The following is a 19,060-nucleotide window of genomic DNA, read 5'->3' as shown; positions in this document are numbered from 1 at the left end:
ATAATTCAGTGAGAGATGAGTACTATGAATAAAATAAAACAAGGTCATGTGTTAGACAGTGAGCAGGGGTGGGGTAGGTGGGGAGCAGAGGTAGACAGGCAGTGACTTGAAGCAGTGTGACCTTTAGGCTGAAACCTGAACTATGAGAAGGGAAGATGTGGGGAAACAGTGTCCAGGTGGAAGCCAGCAAACGCTCTAATGGGTGTGAACTTGGCTGGTTGTGGACTGAGAACTGAGACAAGGCCATCATGGCTGGATGGTGGTGAGGGCAATGTAAGCATGTGGAAGAAAGGAAATGCAGGATGGCGAGGCAGGACCAGTGGGTCAGGAGCTTTGCTATGTACTAGAGATACCATATGGAACTCAGTCTAAATGGTTCCTAGGACATAAAACACACTCATAAACATGAATTACTAATAAACATTAGTTATGTTTATAAACATGTTAGTATAATATTTATAAACACTAACAAACATTAGCCATCACTCTGTTACCTACTTTAATCTTGATAAGAGCTGTAATAACTAGGTATTAATTTCTCTATTTCATGCATTAAGAAAACGAGGATATGAGAAATTGAGTAGAGTTCTTCTAAAGTTACAGCAGATAGTAGGTAGAATAGTAGCCCAGATCCATCTCACAGGATAGTCCTAACCTCAAAAGCAGCCCAGTTCTCACAGGACAGCCTTAACATTACAAAGTTCTTCCTGGGTCTGGTCTACCCTCATGTGCTTAGAATGAATCTCACCCCTTTTCACATGACAGAGCTTCCCAAGTAATTGACGACTAACATTTCCCCTTAACCCTCTCTGATGTACAATAACTATGGTTTCCACAATCCTGGACACTCTTCTCAGAAAGCTTTTTGAAATCTTGGGCTTTTTTAGTCCCATTAAATGTTCAGTTCATTAACCTTAGTGTATATATTAAAATTTGAGTTCATTTTGAATCCTTAGCAGACCATCTAAGATATTATTCCTCTCAGTGCCCTGTTATTTATAGAAATGATAGGTATGCTTTCAAAATTTTAATCTAAACTATTGGCAGAAATGTCCAGCAAGACAGGGAGTTAGTGGGCCTTCTTATATTAATATGCTAAATCAACCATATCTAAATCTGGCTTACTATATTGTTAACTAGTTTAACTAAATATCTCCTTATTTATTTTAGAATTTTCCAGGGTCCAATACAAAACTTATTAGACTCTACTTTCCATGACTTTTTACCTGAGTTCTTTTTTTAAAAAAATTTAACATTTGCCAGATTCTAGTGTTCTAAATCCGACTTCTCAGCTATGACTAGCAGCAGCTCTTTGATTGCATTACTTTTCCCAAAAAACACTTATTGAGAATTTACCACAGGCAATGCATTGCCACTATGTTCTTGAAATATGAAGTAACTGAGGCATGGTGGTTATGTGAGAATTTGTAGGTTTTAATAAATATGCTGGGATTGAGTTTACCTAATCCTAGATTTTCCTCATCTTCAAATACAAAGCATACCTAGCTGTGCCTCGGTGTGTACACTCTAGGACCTTGACACTAGCAAGGCGGCTGCGTTGGAGCTGACAGCAATAAAGAGCTTACCTCTAGCTTGGCATCCAGGTCTGCGTCAGAGGCAACAACATGTTCATCTTCCTTCTTCCCTGTGGCTTTAATAAAGGCCTGCTTCGTCTCCCAATACTTCTGCTGCATCTTATTTACAACTGACTTATCTTGAGGATATCGATCCTGTAAGTCCCAGGGATAACTGCTAAAAACATTTAAAGAACTATTTTATTCATGACTTTCATAAAGATTAAGATATTTTAGTGTGAAATGATTTCTTTAAACATGACTTTCCATTATGCATTTACATTTACAACATTGATAAATGTATGAGCACTTTCTTATATGGGTGTCACACCAAGAAAGTTGATCAACTCTTTCCGACTCAAAAACCTTAAAAGTCAGAGTGGAGAAATTTAGAATCTCTTGCAGGAAATAAAAAAACTAACCCTTGAAAAGAATGTAGATATAACAGATTGAGCACACCCCTTTAAGAGGTGGAGACAGTGAGGTCAAGCCAGACAGGGTGACCGGCCCAAGTCACCTCAGTGAGTCAGAGATAAAGCCAGACACCAACACACTCTCTTCACTCTAACACTACAGCCAACACCAAGGTGATGGCAGGAAAGCAGAGATAAGAGGCTGAAGAACAGCATGCCTAAGATCTGTTACAGAGGAATCTAAAACAGTCAAACTCACAGAAGCAGAGAGTAGAATGGCAGGCAATGAGAAATTACTATTCAAGGGGCATAAAGTTTCAGTTATGCAAGATGAATAAGCTCTAGAGATCTGCTGTGCAACATGGTGCCTATTGTTTTTGTTTTTGTTTTTTTTTTTTTGAGATGGAATTTCACTCTTGTTGCCCAGGCTGGAGTGCAGTAGTACAATCTCGGCTCACTGCAACCTCTGCCTCCCAGGTTCAAGCGATTCTCCTGCCTCGGCCTCCTGAGTAGCTGGGATTACAGGCGCATGCCACCACGCCTACCACATTTTGTATGTTTTTAGTAGAGATGGGGTTGCACTATGTTGGCCAGGCTGGTCTCTAACTCCTGACCTCAGATGATCCTCCCTCCTCGGCCTCCCAAACTGCTGGCATTACAGACATGAGCCACTGTGCCCATTCCCATGGTGCCTATTGTTAACAATACTGTATTGTGCACCTAAAATTTAAGAGGGTTGACTTCATGTTAACTGTTCTTAACACAATAAAATAAAAATAAAATAAATTTAAAATTGGTTGCAGGCTTCTGATGTTAAAAACTTTAAACTCTTCAATATAAATGCTTAAAATATAGATGAAAAACCATTTTTCAGAAGGATCATAGTGAAAAGCAAATAAAAAAGTATGTGGAGAAAAAATCAGAAACTGGCTGGACGTGGTGGCTCATGCCTTTAATTCTAGCACTTTGGGAGGCCCAGGCAGGAGGACTGCTTGAGGCCAGGAGTTTGAGACCAGCCTGGGCAACATAGTAAGACCCCATCTCTACAAAAAATTAGCCAGGTGTGGTGGCATAGGCCTATGACACAAAGCTACTCAGCAGACTCAAGTGTGTGGATTGTTCAAGCCCAAGAGTTTGAGGCTGCAGGGAGTCATGATCATACCATTGCACTTCAGCCTGGGATACAGCGCGAGACCCTGTCACTCAAGAACAAAAGAAAAAAGAGAAAAGAAACAAAAGTAACTGAAAATGAAACGGAATTGTGTAAAAGTGATTGGAGTGCCCCGAATATGGCTGGAAAGTTTGCTGATGGAGTTCCATCCCTCCCCTTACTTCGTCCACATCCTCTTTGACCTAGAGTCCCTGCCCCAAAGGCCACCCTGACCCCCCAGGCAACTCTCCTCTGTGGAGATGTACCTTCCTCTACCCCATCCCATCACCACCCAAAATGTGCCAGGCTTGGGCTGAAACATGAGTTTGTTTATATGACTATATCAAAATACCAGTATCTCAAAACCTACTTTCCTTCATTTACAATTTCATTAAATTTATAATTTTCAATTTACACATTTATTCTTAAAAAGTCAGAAGGCATTTCTGATGACTTCCTTAACAATGGTTATCTTTGGAGAGTGGAGAGAGAAGGATTATGGGAGACTTTCATAGTCTATATCTTTCTGCATTATTTAAAAGTCATATTATGAGCTCATGTCAGAGAAAATAAGATAAAATATGTATAACACTTATGTAAAAGATAATCTCTCTACAGAATATGCACATTAAAAGGTTGGAAGGATACACTGCAAAGACTGATTATTTCAGGGGAATGGGATTCTCAACAGTAGGACATAGAATGGACTTCTTTGGCCAGGCGCGGTGGCTCATACCTGTAATCCCAGCATTTTGGGAGGCTGAGGCAGGCAGATCACGAGGTCAAAAGATCGAGACCATCCTGGCCAACATGGTGAAACCCTGTCTCTACTAAAAATACAAAAATTAGCCAGACGTGGTGGCACATGCCTGTAATCCCAGCTACTTGGGAGGCTAAGGCAGGAGAATCGCTTGAACCTGGGAGGCGGAGGTTGCAGTGAGCTGAGATTGTGCCACTGCACTCCAGCCCAGGTGACAGAGTGAGACTCCTCAAAAAAAAAAAAAAAGCACTTATTATTATTAATTGTGCATTTGAAAAATATGTAACACATTTTTTTCATGATACGAATTAAAGAAAATAAAAGTTCACAAAGATCTGCTTGCTTGGTGGGTCATGGGTTCAAAAGAATTTGCAAACGCTGCTTGAAGAGCTCTGGACCTTATAAGAGGTTTAACACGCTGCTTAGATATGTTATAGGCACATAAATATCAGTGCTAACATTGCCAAATGGTTACCACATCTACTTTATTCAGCATCATTTACTTTCGACAATGATTGGTTCCTGAATGTTCAGAAACGTTGAAGTCATGACTATAAATTAATAAGTAAAAGTGGTGTGTGGTTGTAGAATCATTCTTTATTTTATAGCTACCCTAACATAAAATTCCCTTGTAACTCTAATGTTAGAAGTTATAAATAAGATAGTAATAAAAATGCATCAACTCATTACATTAGACAAAATGGTGGTAAGAAAAACTATCATTAGATTCCCAAGAGAAAAGCTACACATAAGTGAATTTCTTAGAGAATGCACATTAGATAAGAATTTACAATTTTTTTTGTTACTTGGTTTTCACACCATATTTAACAGAGATATTGAATTTGGCTCAGTATTGGTGAGGGCTAACATGATACTTACTGCCAATGTATCTCTTGTTTTTCCATTCAATAGACACTTATTGAGCATATGCTATATGCTTTCTACTTTTATTAGCCTTTCCCAGTTTAGAAAAGATGACAAATTACTTACCATTTGTGTCCTGACATGTTTTCTTTTTCTTCTTCTACTGTTGATGATTTGGGGAGAAGGGGCAGGAAAAAAAGCATGAGAGGATAAGTTATATTATAACCTGAAATAAAACAAATATGTTTAACAGTTACACACTATATTATAGTTACATATTAATTTGACATACATAAAAGGCTTCAATCTAAGCCATTTCTAGCTGTATTTTAGGGTCTAACTCTATTATACAGTAATGCTGCACACTGGTGATGACAACAATATAGCTAACTAACACTGGAACAAATATCCCAAGTAAAGTTTAAAAAGTGAACAGGCAGGTTGAATGAAAAAGCAGGTTGCAGAAGACTATATAAAATATAATACCACTTATATAAAGCTTAAAAATATGTAAAACAATACTATATGTTGTTGAGGTATGTAATATTATATGGTAAAGGTATAAAGAATTGCTTAGCAATGATGAACACTAAGTTCCAGACAGCAGACCATGGCAGTAGATGGTGTGGGATGTGTTTCGAGAGAGATACACAGCGGCTTTGAGTGCACACATAATGTTCTCTTTTCTAAGCTAGATGGTGAGTATATGGCATCTGTATGCCTCTTTATATATTTGAAATATTTTATAATCAACATTTTTAAAGAAACAAACCAGCACATTGCAAAAACAAAAACAAAAATAGAACAAAATTTAAAAATCCCAAATAAAAACCAAAAAAGAGTTGATAAGCTTGAATAAGATACCAAGAAGGGTACAAAGGAGGAAAGTATGTATCTACCAGCCTAGCCTCGTATATTTATCTCGTTAGTAAATACCGGAGTCAATGTCTCTGCCCTTACTCTATGTGCTCCACTCATGGAAGCTAGCCCACCCCAGGGGCAGGGCCCACCAGCCTAGCCACATTAGCCCACTTGCCTAGCAGTTACCGGAGAGAACAGAAAGCTCACTACTCAAAGGAATGGTCGCTGGCCAGAGGCAAAACCTCTGGCTGCCAGAGTGAGTGCTCACAGTATATGAATGTCCAGACTGCTTCATAAAAATCAATCCAATCATTCTCCTTTGGTCTTAGAAAGGGTCCTGGCAACCAGGACTTCTAAAATGATTAAAGATTTCCTAGGCTATTTAAAAATATTTCAATGGAACAAAATTAAGGTGTGTAAATCCCAGGCTCCAGGTATGGGGACAAGAGAGAGGAAGAAGAGAATTTTCAGAGTGTCAGATGCCTCTGAAATGACAGCATCCTGTAATGAACATCTCTCTTCCTTGTGGAGAGCATCCAAATATCTGGACAAGCTGCTTTGGGAATGACATTCAGGGTAAGTAAGCTCTGCCCTCCACTCAGTGCATCATGGAGAGGCTACTAACACCCAGTCCTCTCGCCATCCACACAGCTTCACTGTAACTACACATTTACTTTAGTTAGCTTGAAATTTCCAACAAAATTTTTCATAAAAAGAGGTTGTTCAAAGGAAATGGAGTTATCATACTCTTGAGTTCAATGTCACCATGAACTATTAGGATAGTTAGTATTTTTTGATTCATTTTTTTTATTATGGTAAAAAAAGTTTATTAAAAGTGTACAGTATAGTAGTGCTAACAATATACATATTGTTGTACAACAGATCTCTAGAATTTTTTCATCTTGCATGACAGAAATTCTATACCCATTGAACAACTCCCCATTTTCCCTTCCCGCAGCCCCCCGCAACCTCTATTCTAGTTTCTGATTCTGTGAAGTTGACTACTTTAGATACCTCATAAAAATGCAAACACTCAGTATTTGTGTTCTTGTGATTGGCTTATTTCACTTAGCATAATACATTTAAGGTTCATCTGTGTTGTAGTATATGACAGGACTTCCTTTTTAAGGCTGAATAATATTGCATTGTATATATGCAATGTTGTATACACACATATACACACCACTTTCTTTAACCATTCATGTGTCAATGGATATTTAGGTTGCTTTCACATCTTGGCTATTGAGAATAATGCTGCAAAAAACATAGTGTATAGTTAAGTTCTCACTTAAAGTCATTGACAGGTTCTTGGAAGCTGCAACTTTAGGCAAAATGATATACACCAGGTCCTAAATAATACTGTTTCATAATAATGTTGATAAGAAAAAAATGGTTTATGTCATTTTGCCTAAAGCTGCAGTTTCTAAGAACTTATCGATGATATTAAATGAGGTCTTAATGTATCTCTCTGAGATCTTGTATTCAATTCTTTTGCACAAATACATAGAATTTTGACTGCTGGATTATACAGTTCTCTACTTAATTTTCTGAGGAAACTCCATATTGGTTTCCACAGCAGCTGTACCATTTCAAGCCCACTGACAGTATACAAGGGTTCCACTTTCCCCACGTGCTTGTTTCCATTTTAAAAAATAATAGCCATCCTAAGACTTGTGAGGTGGTATCTCGTGGTTTTGGTTTATAGTTCTCTGATTAGTGATGTCATGCATTTTTCATATTTTTTTGTCATTTGTATATTTTCTTGGAGAAATGTCTATGCAGGTCTTTTGCCCATTTTTAAATTGGGTCATTTTGTTATTATTGAGTTGCAGGAATTCTCTATATATTCCAGATATTGATCCCTTATCCAATATATGGTTTGCAACTATTTTCTCCTATTCTGTAGGTCAGCTTTTCACTCTGTTGATTATTTCCTTTACTATGACTTTTAAATTAATTTTTGCTTATTAAAATACCTGTTAATTTAAATCCTTCATAGAGTAAGTTATTATAGTATAATATGTGTTATTTATAGTTATAGTTAACAAAAATTGCTGAGCAAATTGCCCCTTCTACCTAGATTTCCAGGCTATTCCCAGATTATGATACCATATGGCAGTGTTCCTCAAGGTATTGTTTACTAGCCATTTGCATTGAAATCTTCTGGGGGTTCTAATATACAGAATCCTAGACCCCACTCCTTTCCTAGTGAACTTGAATCTCTGAGAATGATTCCAGGAATCTAGTTTTATAATAGGCTTTGCAAGTGATTCGTAAGCGCATTAAAGTATGAGAACCGCAGCTAAATGGCACACAGGGAAAATCCTTTCTGAAAATGGGTCTTTCTTGAACAAACTACTGGAGTATAGGCACAGGAGCAAAGGAATCATAAGTGGCCAAAATAAGGTCAACTCTACAGGGTACATCTGAACACCTCATGGGAAGGCAGCTGGAGCCAGTGCTAACATCTCTTTTTATATATGTTCTAACTCTGCATACCAGAGACAATTAATAAACATCTTAAGATTTCTTGACATAATCTATCTTGTTTTGCTCTATCACTTTCCAAATCCACAGCATTAAAATTGCTACTTTAAAAAATCATTATAATTGTTATCCATTCATTCCCGTTCAACAGTTTGGTTTATCAGACATAAACTGAGCATCAAATGAATATGTGCCAGTCACTCTTCCTGGCCTCAAATATGGATAAACTCTGTCCAGTAGAAATATACTATGAGCACATTCCAAGGTGGCCGAATAGGAACAGCTCCAGTCTGCGGCTCCCAGTCTGTAGTTCCCAGTGTGATCAATGCAGAAGACGGGTGATTTCTGCATTTCCAACTGAGGTACCTGGTTCATCTCATTGGGACCGGTTGGACAGTGGGTGCAGGCCACAGAAGGCAAGCCAAAACAGGGCGGATATCTTCTCACCCAGGAAGCGCAAGGGGTTGGGGGATTTCCCTTTCCTAGCTGAGGGAAGCCATGACAGACTGTACCTGGAAAATCAGGACACTGATGCCCAGATACTGAGCTTTTCCAACACTCTCAGCAAACAGCACACCAGGAGATTATATCCTACACCTGGCTCGGCAGGTCCCATGCCCATGGAGCCTTGCTCACTGCTAGCACAGCAGTCTGAGATAGAACTGCGAGGTGGCAGCCTAGCTGGGGGAGGGGCGTCTGCCATTGCTGAGGTGTGAGTAGGTAAACAAAGTGGCCAGGGAAGCTCAAACTGGATGGAACCCACTGCAGCTCAGCAAGGCCTGTTGCCTCTGTACATTCCACCTCTGGGGGCGGGGCATAGCTGAATAAAAGGCAGCAGAAGTTTCTGCAGACTTAAACGTCCCTGTCTGACAGCTCTGAAGAGAGCAGTGGTTCTTCCAGCATGGTGTTTGAGCTCTGAGAATGGACAGTATGCCTCCTCAAGTGGGTCCCTGACCCCCGTGTAGCCTAACTGGAAGACACCTCCCAGTAGGGGCTGACAGACACCTCATACAGGCGCGTGCCCCTCTGGGATGAAGCTTCCAGAGGAAGGATCAGGCAGCAATATTTGCTGTTCTGCAGCCACTGCTCAGGGTCTGGAGTGGACCCCCAGCAAACTCCAACAGACCTGCAGCTGAGGGACTGTTAGAAGGAAAACTAACAAACAGAAAGGAATAGGATCCACATCAACAAAAAGGACATTCACACCAAAACCTTATCTGTAGGTCACCAACATCAAAGACCAAAGGTAGATAAAACCACAAAGATGGGGAGAAACCAGAGCAGAAAAGCTGAAAATTCTAAAAACCAGAGCACCTCTTCTTCTCCAAAGGACTGCAGCTCCTCACCAGCAACAGAACAAAGCTCGATGGAGAATGACTTTGATGAGTTGACAGAAATAGGCTTCAGAAGGTTGGTAATAACAAACTTCTCCCAGCTAAAGGAGGATGTTCGAACCCATCACAAGGAAACTAAAAACCTTGAAAAAAGATCAGATGAATGACTAACTAGAATAAACAGTGTAGAGAAGACCTTAAATGACCTGATGGAGCTGGAAACCATGGCACGAGAACTACATGATGCACGCACAAGCTTCAACAGCTGAATCAATCAAGTGGAAGAAAGGGTAGGTATCAGTGACTGAAGATCAAATTAATGAAATAAAGTGAGAAGAAACGTTTAGAGAAAAAAGAGTAAAAAGAAACTAACAAAGCCTCCAACAAACAAGAGACTATGTGAAAACACCAAATCTATGTTTGATTGGTGTACCTGAAAGTGACAGGAAGAATGGAACCAAGTTGGAAAACACTCTTCAGGATATTATCCAGGAGAACTTCCCCAAGCTAGCAAGGCAGGCCAACATTCAAATTCAGGAAATACAGAGAACACCACAATGATACTCCTCGAGAAGAGCAACCCCAAGACACATAATTGTCAGATTCACCAAGGTTGAAATGAAGAAAAAAATGTTAAGGGTAGCCAGAGAGAAAGGTCAGAGTACCCACAAAGGGAAGCCCATCAAACTAACAGCAGATCTCTCGGCAGAAACTCTACAAGCCAGAAGAGAGTGGGGGCCAATATTCAACATTCTTAAAGAAAAGACTTTTCAACCCAGAATTTCATATCCAGCAAAACTAAGCTTCATAAGTGAAGGAGAAATAAAATCCTTTACAGACAAGCAAATGCCAAGAGTTTTTTGTCACCACCAGGCCTGCCTTACAAGAACTCCTGAAGGAAGCACTAAACATGGAAAGGAACAACTGGTACCAGCCACTGCAAAAACATGCCAAATTGTAAACACGATCGATACTAGGAAGAAACTGCATCAACTAATGCACAAAATAACCAGCTAACATCGTAATGACAGGATTAAATTCACACATAACAATATTAACCTTAAATGTAAATGGGCTAAATGCCCCAATTAAAAGACACAGACTGGCAAATTGGATAAACAGTCAAGAAACATCAGTGTGCTGTATTCAGGAGACCCATCTCACATGCAAAGATACACACAGGCTCAAAATAAAGGGATGGAGGAAGGTCTACTAAGCAAATAGAAAGTGAAAAAAAAAGCTTGGGTTGCAATCCTAGTCTCTGATAAAACACACTTCAAACCAACAAAGATCAAAAGAGACAAAGAAGGACATTACATAATAGTAAAGGGATCAATTCAACAAGAAGAGCTAACTATCCAAAATAGATATGCATCCAATACAAGAGCATCCACATTCATAAAGCAAATCCTTAGAGACCTACAAAGAGAGTTAGACTTCCACACAATAATAATGGGAGACTTTAACACCCCACTGTCAATATTAGACAGATCAACGTGACAGAAGGTTAACAAGGACATCCAGGACTGGAACTCAGCTCTGCACCAAGCTGACCTAATAGACATCTACAGAACTCTCCACCCAAAATCAACAGAATATGCATTCTTCTCAGCACTGCATCACACTTATTCCAAAATTGAACACACTGCTGGAAGTAAACCACTCCTCAGCAAATGAAAAAGAACAGAAATCACAACAAACTGTTTCTCAGACCACAGTGCAATCAAACTAGAACTCAGGACTAAGAAACTCAATCAAAACCGCTCAACTACATGGAAATTGAACAATCTGCTCCTGAATGACTACTGGGTAAATAATGAAATGAAGGCAGAAATAAAGATGTTCTTTGAAACCAATGAGAACAAAGACACAATGTACCAGAATCTCTGGGACACATGTAAAGCAGTGTGTAGAGGGAAATGTATAGCACTAAATGCCCACAAGAGAAAGCAGGAAAGATCTAAAATTAACACCCTAACATCACAATTAGAAGAACTAGAGAAGCAAGAGCAAACAAATTCAAATGCTAGCAGAAGGCAAGAAATAACTAAAATCAGAGCAGAACTGAAAGAGATAGAGACACAAAAAAACCTTGAAAAATCAATGAATCCAGGAGCTGGTTTTTCAAAAACACCAACAAAATTGATAGACCACTAGCAAGACTAATAAAGAAGAAAAGAGAGAAGAATCAAACAGACACAATAAAAAATGATAAAGGGGATATCACCACTGATCCCACAGAAATACAAACTACCATCAGAGAATACTATAAACACCTCTACACAAATAAACTAGAAAATCTAGAAGAAATGGATAAATTCCTGGACACTTACACTCTCCCAAGACTAAACCAGGAAGAAACTGAATCTCTGAATAGACCAATAACAGGCTCTGAAATTGAGGCGATAATTAATAGCCTACCAACCAAAAAAAGTCCAGGACCAGATGGATTCACAGTCGAATTCTACCAGAGGTTCAAAGAGGAGCTGGTACCATTTCTTCTGAAACTATTCCAATCAATAAAAAAAGAGGGAATCTTCCCTAACTCATTTTATGAGGCCAACATCATCCTGATACCAAAGCCTAGCAGAGACACACACACAAAAGGGAATTTTAGACCAATATCCCTGATGAACATCGATGTGAAAATCCTCAATAAAATACTGGCAAACAGAATCCAGCAGCATATCAAAAAGCTTATCTACCACGATCAAGTCGGCTTCATGCCTGGAATGCAAGGCTGGTTCAACATACACAAATACACGTAATCCATCACATAAACAGAACCATAGACAAAAACCACATGATTATCTCAATAGATGCAGAAAAGACCTTCAACAAAATTCAACAGCCCTTCATGCTAAAAACTTTCAATAAACTAGGTAATGATGGAACATATCTCAATAATAACAGTTATTTATGACAAACCCACAGCCAATATAATACTGAATGGGCAAAAACTGGAAGCATTCCCTTTGAAAACTGGCACAAGACAGGGATGCCCTCTCTCACCATTCCTATTCAACATAGTGTTGGAAGTTCTGGCCAGGGCAATCAGGCAGGAGAAAGCAATAAAGGGTATTCAATTAGGAAAAGAAGACATCAAATTGTCCTTGTTTGCAGATGACATGATTGTATATTTAGAAAACCTCATCATCTCAGCCCCAAATCTCCTTAAGCTGATAAGCAATTTCAGCAAAGTCTCAGGATACAGAATCAATGTGCAAAAATCACAGACATTCCTATATACCAAACAGACAAACAGAGCCAAATCATGAGTGAACTCCCATTCACAATTGCTACAAAGAGAATAAAATACCCAGGAATTCAACTTGCAAAGGATGTGAAGGACCTCTTCAAGGAGAACTACAAACTACTACTCAACGAAATAAAAGAGGACACAAATAAATGGAAGAACATTCCATGCTCATGAATAGGAAGAATCAATATAGTGAAAATGGCCATACTGCCCAAGGTAATTTATAGATTCAATGCCATCCCCATCAAGCTACCAATGACTTTCTTCACAGAATTGGAAAAAACTACTTTAAAGTTCATATGGAACCAAAAAAGACCCCACATTGCCAAGACAATCCTAAGCCAAAAGAACAAAGCTGGAGGCATCATGGCTACCTGACTTCAAACTATACTACAAGGCTACAGTAACCAAAACAGTATGGTACCGATACCAAAACAGAGATATAGACCAATGGAACAGAACAGAGGACTCAGAAATACACCACACATCTATAACTATCTGATCTTTGATAAATCTGACAAAAACAAGAAATGGGGAAAGGATTCTCTATTTAATAAATGGTGCTGGGAAAACTGGCTAGCCATATGTAGAAAGTTGAAACTGGATCCCTTCCTTACACCTTACACAAAAATTAACGCAAGATGGATTAAAGACTTAAATGTTAGACCTACAAGCATAAAAACCCTAGAAGAAAACTTAGGCAATACCATTCAGGACATAGGCATGGGCAAGGTCTTCATGACTAAAACACCAAAAGCAATGGTAACAAAAGCCAAAATAGACAAATGGGATCTAATTAAACTAAAGAGCTTCTGCACAGCAAAAGAAACTACCATCAGAGTGAACAGTCAACCTACAAAATGGGAGATAATTTTTGCAATCTAACCATCTGACAGAGGGCTAATATCCAGAATCTACAAAGAACTTAAAGAAATTTACAAGAAAAAAACAAACAACCCCATCAAAAAGTAGGCAAAGGATATGAACAGACACTTCTCAAAAGAAGACATTTATGCAGTCAACAGACACATGAAAAAATGCTCATCATTATTGTTCATCTAAGAAATGCAAATCAAAACCACAATGAGATACCATCTCACACCAGCTAGAATGGTGATCATTAAAAAGTCAGGAAACAACAGATGGTGAAGAGGATGTGGAGAAACAGGAATGCTTTTGCACTGTTGGTGGGACTGTAAACTAGTTCAACCATTGTGGAAAACAGTGTGGCGATTCCTCAAGGATCTAGAGCTAGAAATACCATTTGACCCAGCAATCCCATTACTGGGTATATACCCAAAGGATTATAAATCATGCTACTATAAAGACACATGCACACGTATATTTATTGAGGCACTATTCACAATAGCAAAGACTTGGAACCAACCCAAATGTCCATCAATGATAGACTGGATTAAGAAAATGTGGCACATATACACCATGGAACACTATGCAGCCATAAAAAAGGATGAGTTCACGTCCTTTGCAAGGACTTGGATGAAGCTGGAAACCATCATTCTGAGCAAACCATCACAAGGACAGAAAACTAAACACCACATGTTCTCACTCATGGGTGGGAAATGAACAATGAGAACACTTGGTCACAGGGTAGAAACATCACACAGTGGGGCCTGTTGTGGGGTGGTACTCAGAGGGAGGGATAGCACTGGGAGAAATACCTAATGTAAATGAGGGATTGATGGGTGCAGCAGACCAGCATGGCACATGTATACTTATGTAACGAGCCTGCATGTTGTGCACATGTACCCTAGAATTTAAAGTATAATAATAACAAAAAAGAGGAAATATACTATGAGTTTAAATGTTCTAATAGCCATGTTAAGAAAATTTAAAAACAGTGAAATTAATGTTTATATATTTTAACCCACTATATCTAAACTATTATTTCAACATACAATCAATATAAAAATGAGTGATATATTTTACATTAATTTTTTTTACCAAGTTTAAAATACAGTATCTTATACTTTCAGCAAATTTCAATTCACGCTATCCATATTAAGTATTCAAGAGCCACATGGGGTTAGTGGATACTATATTGAACAGTGCAAGTTTAGCAGTAAAGACAGATAAACAATTTCTAGAATCAGGAGAGCCTTGACATTTGCAAGGGACATATAACAATGTCCCCTTAATGAATCCCCAAATTTGGAAATTCTGCTGTAAAAATATTTTCCCTGTAAAATGGAATAAAGTCTATGATTAGCTAACACTTCATGATTCTGCAATGGAAGCTATTTCTCCACTTCTGCCACAACGCACTTATGAAACAAACCCAAAATGAATGGTGTCACATCTCCAGCTTTTTAAGGACACAGAAAAGATGTCCTAAAGATCTGCTTGTGGTCATCTGACCTTGGGAGATAAGCAAAGAAGGGCAAGTAACAAGATGCTTATGGACTGTGAGTGCCAAGATATTGTCACAGTCAGCACAACTTGATTGCATGAATGTTTTTCACAGTTAAACTGTTTCCTCAAAGAAGACAAAGCAGTTGCACCAATAATTAAGATCTGCTCAAAGAAGCTGAGGCCCAAGGATTAACAGATCAATGCAAAGCAAGTTTCTAATTTTGATATAATAACCCGGGGAGTGTGGGAATGAGTTGGTGAGGAGCAGGCTCTGTGTCTAAGGCAGAAATAAAGGGAAGGAAAGCCATCTTCCTGCTCAGAAGTGGAACTGCTGCTGAGGTCAGCACCTTCTTAGGTGACACTAAGACTACCAACCCAATCCCTTTGGATTTTCCTAGACTGCACCTTGATGGGGTTGCAATATATTCACCTCATGGTCCAAAGCCAGCCATTAAAACCATAGTTGTTCTCAGCCACATCCATTTGACTGAGAAACCACTTTGCTCTGTGGGAAGAATTGAGAGAAGAGGGGGAAGGATACTTTGTTCAGGTTTTATGTTGGGATCCTATGCTCCTGTACAATAACTATGCTAGTTTTTCCTTTTTTTTTTTTTTTCTTTGAGACGTAGTCTCACTCTGTCACTCAGGCTGGTGTGCAGTGGCGCGATCTCGGCTCACTGCAACCTGTGCCTCCTGGGTTCAAGTGATTCTCCTGCCTCAGCCTCCCAAGTACCTGGACTATGGGTATTTGCCACAACGCCTGGCTAAGTTTTTGTATTTTTAGTAGAGATGGGGTTTTACCATGTTAGCCAGGATGGTCTCGATCTCCTGACCTTGTGATCCACCCGCCTTGGCCTTCCAAAGTGCTGGGATTACAGGCATAAGCCACCGTGCCTGGCCTTTCCTTTTTATATATGCTTGCTGTGCTGAGTCCTCAATTTTATTCCCCCATGTAGATGGGCAAAAGACTACAGCAACCGTCCCACTTGTCATTAGTTGCTAGAGCCATTTAAAAGCCATTTTAGGCTGGATGTGATGCCTCAAGCCTGTAATTCCAGCACTTTGGGAGGCCAAGGCAAGTGGATCGCTTGAGCCCAGGAGTTTGAGACCAGCCTTGTGAACATGGCGAACCCTGTCTCTACAAAAAAATAATGATAAGAAGAAATTAGCTAGATGCGGTGGCACATGCCTACAGTCCCAGCTACTCAGGAGGCTGACATGGGAGGATCAATCGAGCCCGGGAGGTCAAGACTGCGGAGAGCCATGATGGAGCTACTGTGCTCCAGCCTGGGTGACAGAGATCCTGTATCAAAAAAGAAAAGAAAAAAGAAAAAAACAAAACAAGCCATTTTGAACAAACTGGACAGCTTGGTCATGAATAAGACATGCATAGAAGTTTTCTCCTAACACCCAAAGGTATACAGAATGCTAAAACAAGCCAGGTTGTAAGTACAGAGTTTGATTCACTGCTACAAAGTAGACAGAAGTGTTTTTCCCTAGCTGCCTTGAGCCCAGATACTAGATTCTTCTCCTTGGAAATATAATCTGGGAAGATATTTTCATTCCATATAAGCTGGCTTCAGCTGCAATGAAAGCTTGTTCTGACCTAAAACTCTTTTTCTATGCATTTCTTCAAGGCAGTGAAGTTAGCTGATGGCACTTCTAATTACTTTTGAATTACGCAAAGAATCTAAAATTCTTAAGCCAATCCTTGTTTAGAGTAAAGCTAAGATCAGTAGTCATTCCACTACACTGGTATTCTCTACCCACAAAATTTGACCAGTTTTCAATATTTTGTTCTTTCATACACTAAAACACATCAGGCACTAACTTGGTAAAACTCAAATGTAGTTAACTTTTCTTCAGAGAAGCAGAAATGTGTGCCTCCTCGTCAGTTTATTAGATCAACTATCTCTTTTTAATATGGAACTGGCTTCCTCTTGAATCATGTTTCCTAAGCACGTCATTTTACCTATGCAAAGATTCATGTATCAAATTAATTACCTTTCCAACTTTAGTGGTAGAATTTCTCTCTTCCATTCAGTGGGTAGCTTTTCTGCTGGTTGGAGTACCAGCTGAAACTGAGTCCAGAATCCCTTTTACTTGTGTCTGTACTGAGCATATGGTGGAATCTCTTGAATTGCATATCTGAGCCAATGCCAAATTTGTCATTTTCCTCTTTAATTTATTCAACATTTCTATTTTCTAGATAAAAATTGTCATTACCTTACAGTTTTTCAGTTATTTGGGAAGTAGGGGGCCATTTTTTCCCTCATAAGAAACATGCTTTTTTTCAGGCCAGGAATAGTGGCTCATGCTTAGAATCCCAGCACTTTGAAAGGCCAAGGCGGGTGGATTGCTTGAGCTTAGAAGTTTGACACCAGCCTGGGCAACATGATGAAACCCTGTCTCTACCAAAAATACAAAAAATTAGCTGGGCGTGGTGGTGCACACCTGTGGTCCCAGCTATTCAGGAGGCTAAGGTGGGAGGATCGCTTAAGCCAGGAAGATGGAAGTTGCATTGAGCTGAGATTATGCCACTGCACGCCAGCCTGGGCGACAGAGTAAGATGCCCACCACTTCCTCAACCTCTTGAAAGAAAAGAAAATAAACTTTTCAGAACAGAACAGGGTCTTGCAATGATGTGGGTGCAAAGAGGTATATTAGAAACATCCCATGGTGAAATCACTCATTCCTAAACACCAGCTTCACAGCACCACATGCCATAGAATCTAAGGTACAAATCTGTTCACATTCCATCATTCCGGGTTACAGTCACTACCTTGTCAACTGTCAGGCAGTCATTTTTCTTTCTTCATGGAATATAAATGGTAAGACCTCCTGACCAATAGTTTCTTGTATTTGATAAAATGCAGAGTAATTCTTTAATATCAAACTTCAGTAAAATTGTATATCACTATGTGCCCCAGACTTTTGTGGCTATTTGTATATAACTGGGGAAAAAAAAAAAAAAGAATCTGCCATCAGAAGATGCTACATGCTGCCTGTGATGGGGCACAAATGCCACGGCAGAGGAAACGGCCAGGGTTTGAGGGACACAGAGCAGAGGCACAGAGCTGGCTTCCCAGGAGTGAAGTGGTGTTACTGTAGGTAGAGGGAATGCAGTGAACAAATTCTTCCACAGCAGAACTGCCAGTGATGTGTGTAACCAAGTAAGCAGTTGTGCATTATAATTTAAAGACAGGCAACAGGGGAAACAGAGGGGCCAGCCTCTGAAGCACCATGTGCCACTTTCAGCATTTAGATATACTCTAGCCACTGGAGGGTAGACACTCAATGCTGTTTATTTCACACTCGGTGGGCACCTTTTTTTGTCCTGCCTTTGTTAGGCAGTCAGTTTTTGGACTATCCATCACAAATATTGGAAGTTGGTGACATGTCTCTCAGATTTAGCTTCCACTTGCATGGTACTAATTTACGGAACTTCTTCCTCATTCCATTTTCCTGTTATTTCAGAGATCAGTTTCATCTGGAAATGTGACCGGGTTTCAATATTTTCTTTTCTATACACTAAAACGTACACACCATGCAATAATTTTATAAAACTCAAATGTAGTGAACTTTTCTTCAGAGGAGTGGAAATGTGTTCCTCCTACTCAGTTTATTAGACTATTTCTTTTCAAATGATCTGAAGTGACGCAGGTATTTGGGTTTATTTCTCTGGTGTGTAACTTCAGAACAAACAGAAGTCATATAATTCAGAGCCTAGAAAGAGATGAGAAAGAAGTGAATAAAGCCCCCTCCTTCTGAAATGGGACTTGTGATCCAGGGAGGAACAGGGCCAATCATCTTCAGAGCCAGGACTCCCACATGGGGTCCTACACTTGCCTGATGAACAGAGGAAATGCTGATTTGTCAGAGGTTTTAGGTACTAAGGTAAAAAATAATTGGAAGTCTGTACATTTCTTTTGGGCAAAGTATGTTTTCATCATTTTTCCTAGATGTTTGTCTCTAGTCACTTCCTCTT

General features: G+C 39.4%; 1 protein-coding gene across 21 annotated transcripts in view; it reads right to left on the bottom strand.

Annotated features, from left to right (window-relative positions):
* ICA1 (islet cell autoantigen 1) overlaps nucleotides 1–19,060 on the bottom strand; it is a 155,999-nt gene that overhangs the window by 124,499 nt on the left and 12,440 nt on the right. For 8 of the 21 annotated variants that reach the window (XR_003118675.1, XM_025380433.1, XM_025380423.1 and 5 more), the window contains exons 2-3: nucleotides 4,888–4,987; nucleotides 1,587–1,749 (exon numbers count right to left, since the gene is read on the bottom strand). Coding sequence is in view for 20 of the 21 variants with exons in the window: in XM_025380433.1 (XP_025236218.1) it covers nucleotides 1,587–1,749; nucleotides 4,888–4,964 (240 nt within the window). In the remaining variant the exon portion in view is untranslated. Of the gene's footprint in view, nucleotides 1–1,586; nucleotides 1,753–4,887; nucleotides 4,988–19,060 lie in introns of all 21 variants that reach the window. The other 13 variants (XM_025380421.1, XM_025380429.1, XM_025380438.1 and 10 more) reach the window with 3 other exon arrangements.

Source organism: Theropithecus gelada, chromosome 3 (genome assembly GCF_003255815.1).
Source record: "Theropithecus gelada isolate Dixy chromosome 3, Tgel_1.0, whole genome shotgun sequence".
NCBI lineage: Eukaryota > Metazoa > Chordata > Mammalia > Primates > Cercopithecidae > Theropithecus > Theropithecus gelada.
The sequence above is the reverse complement of the archived record's forward strand: the minus strand, read 5'-3'. Positions and strand labels throughout refer to the sequence as shown.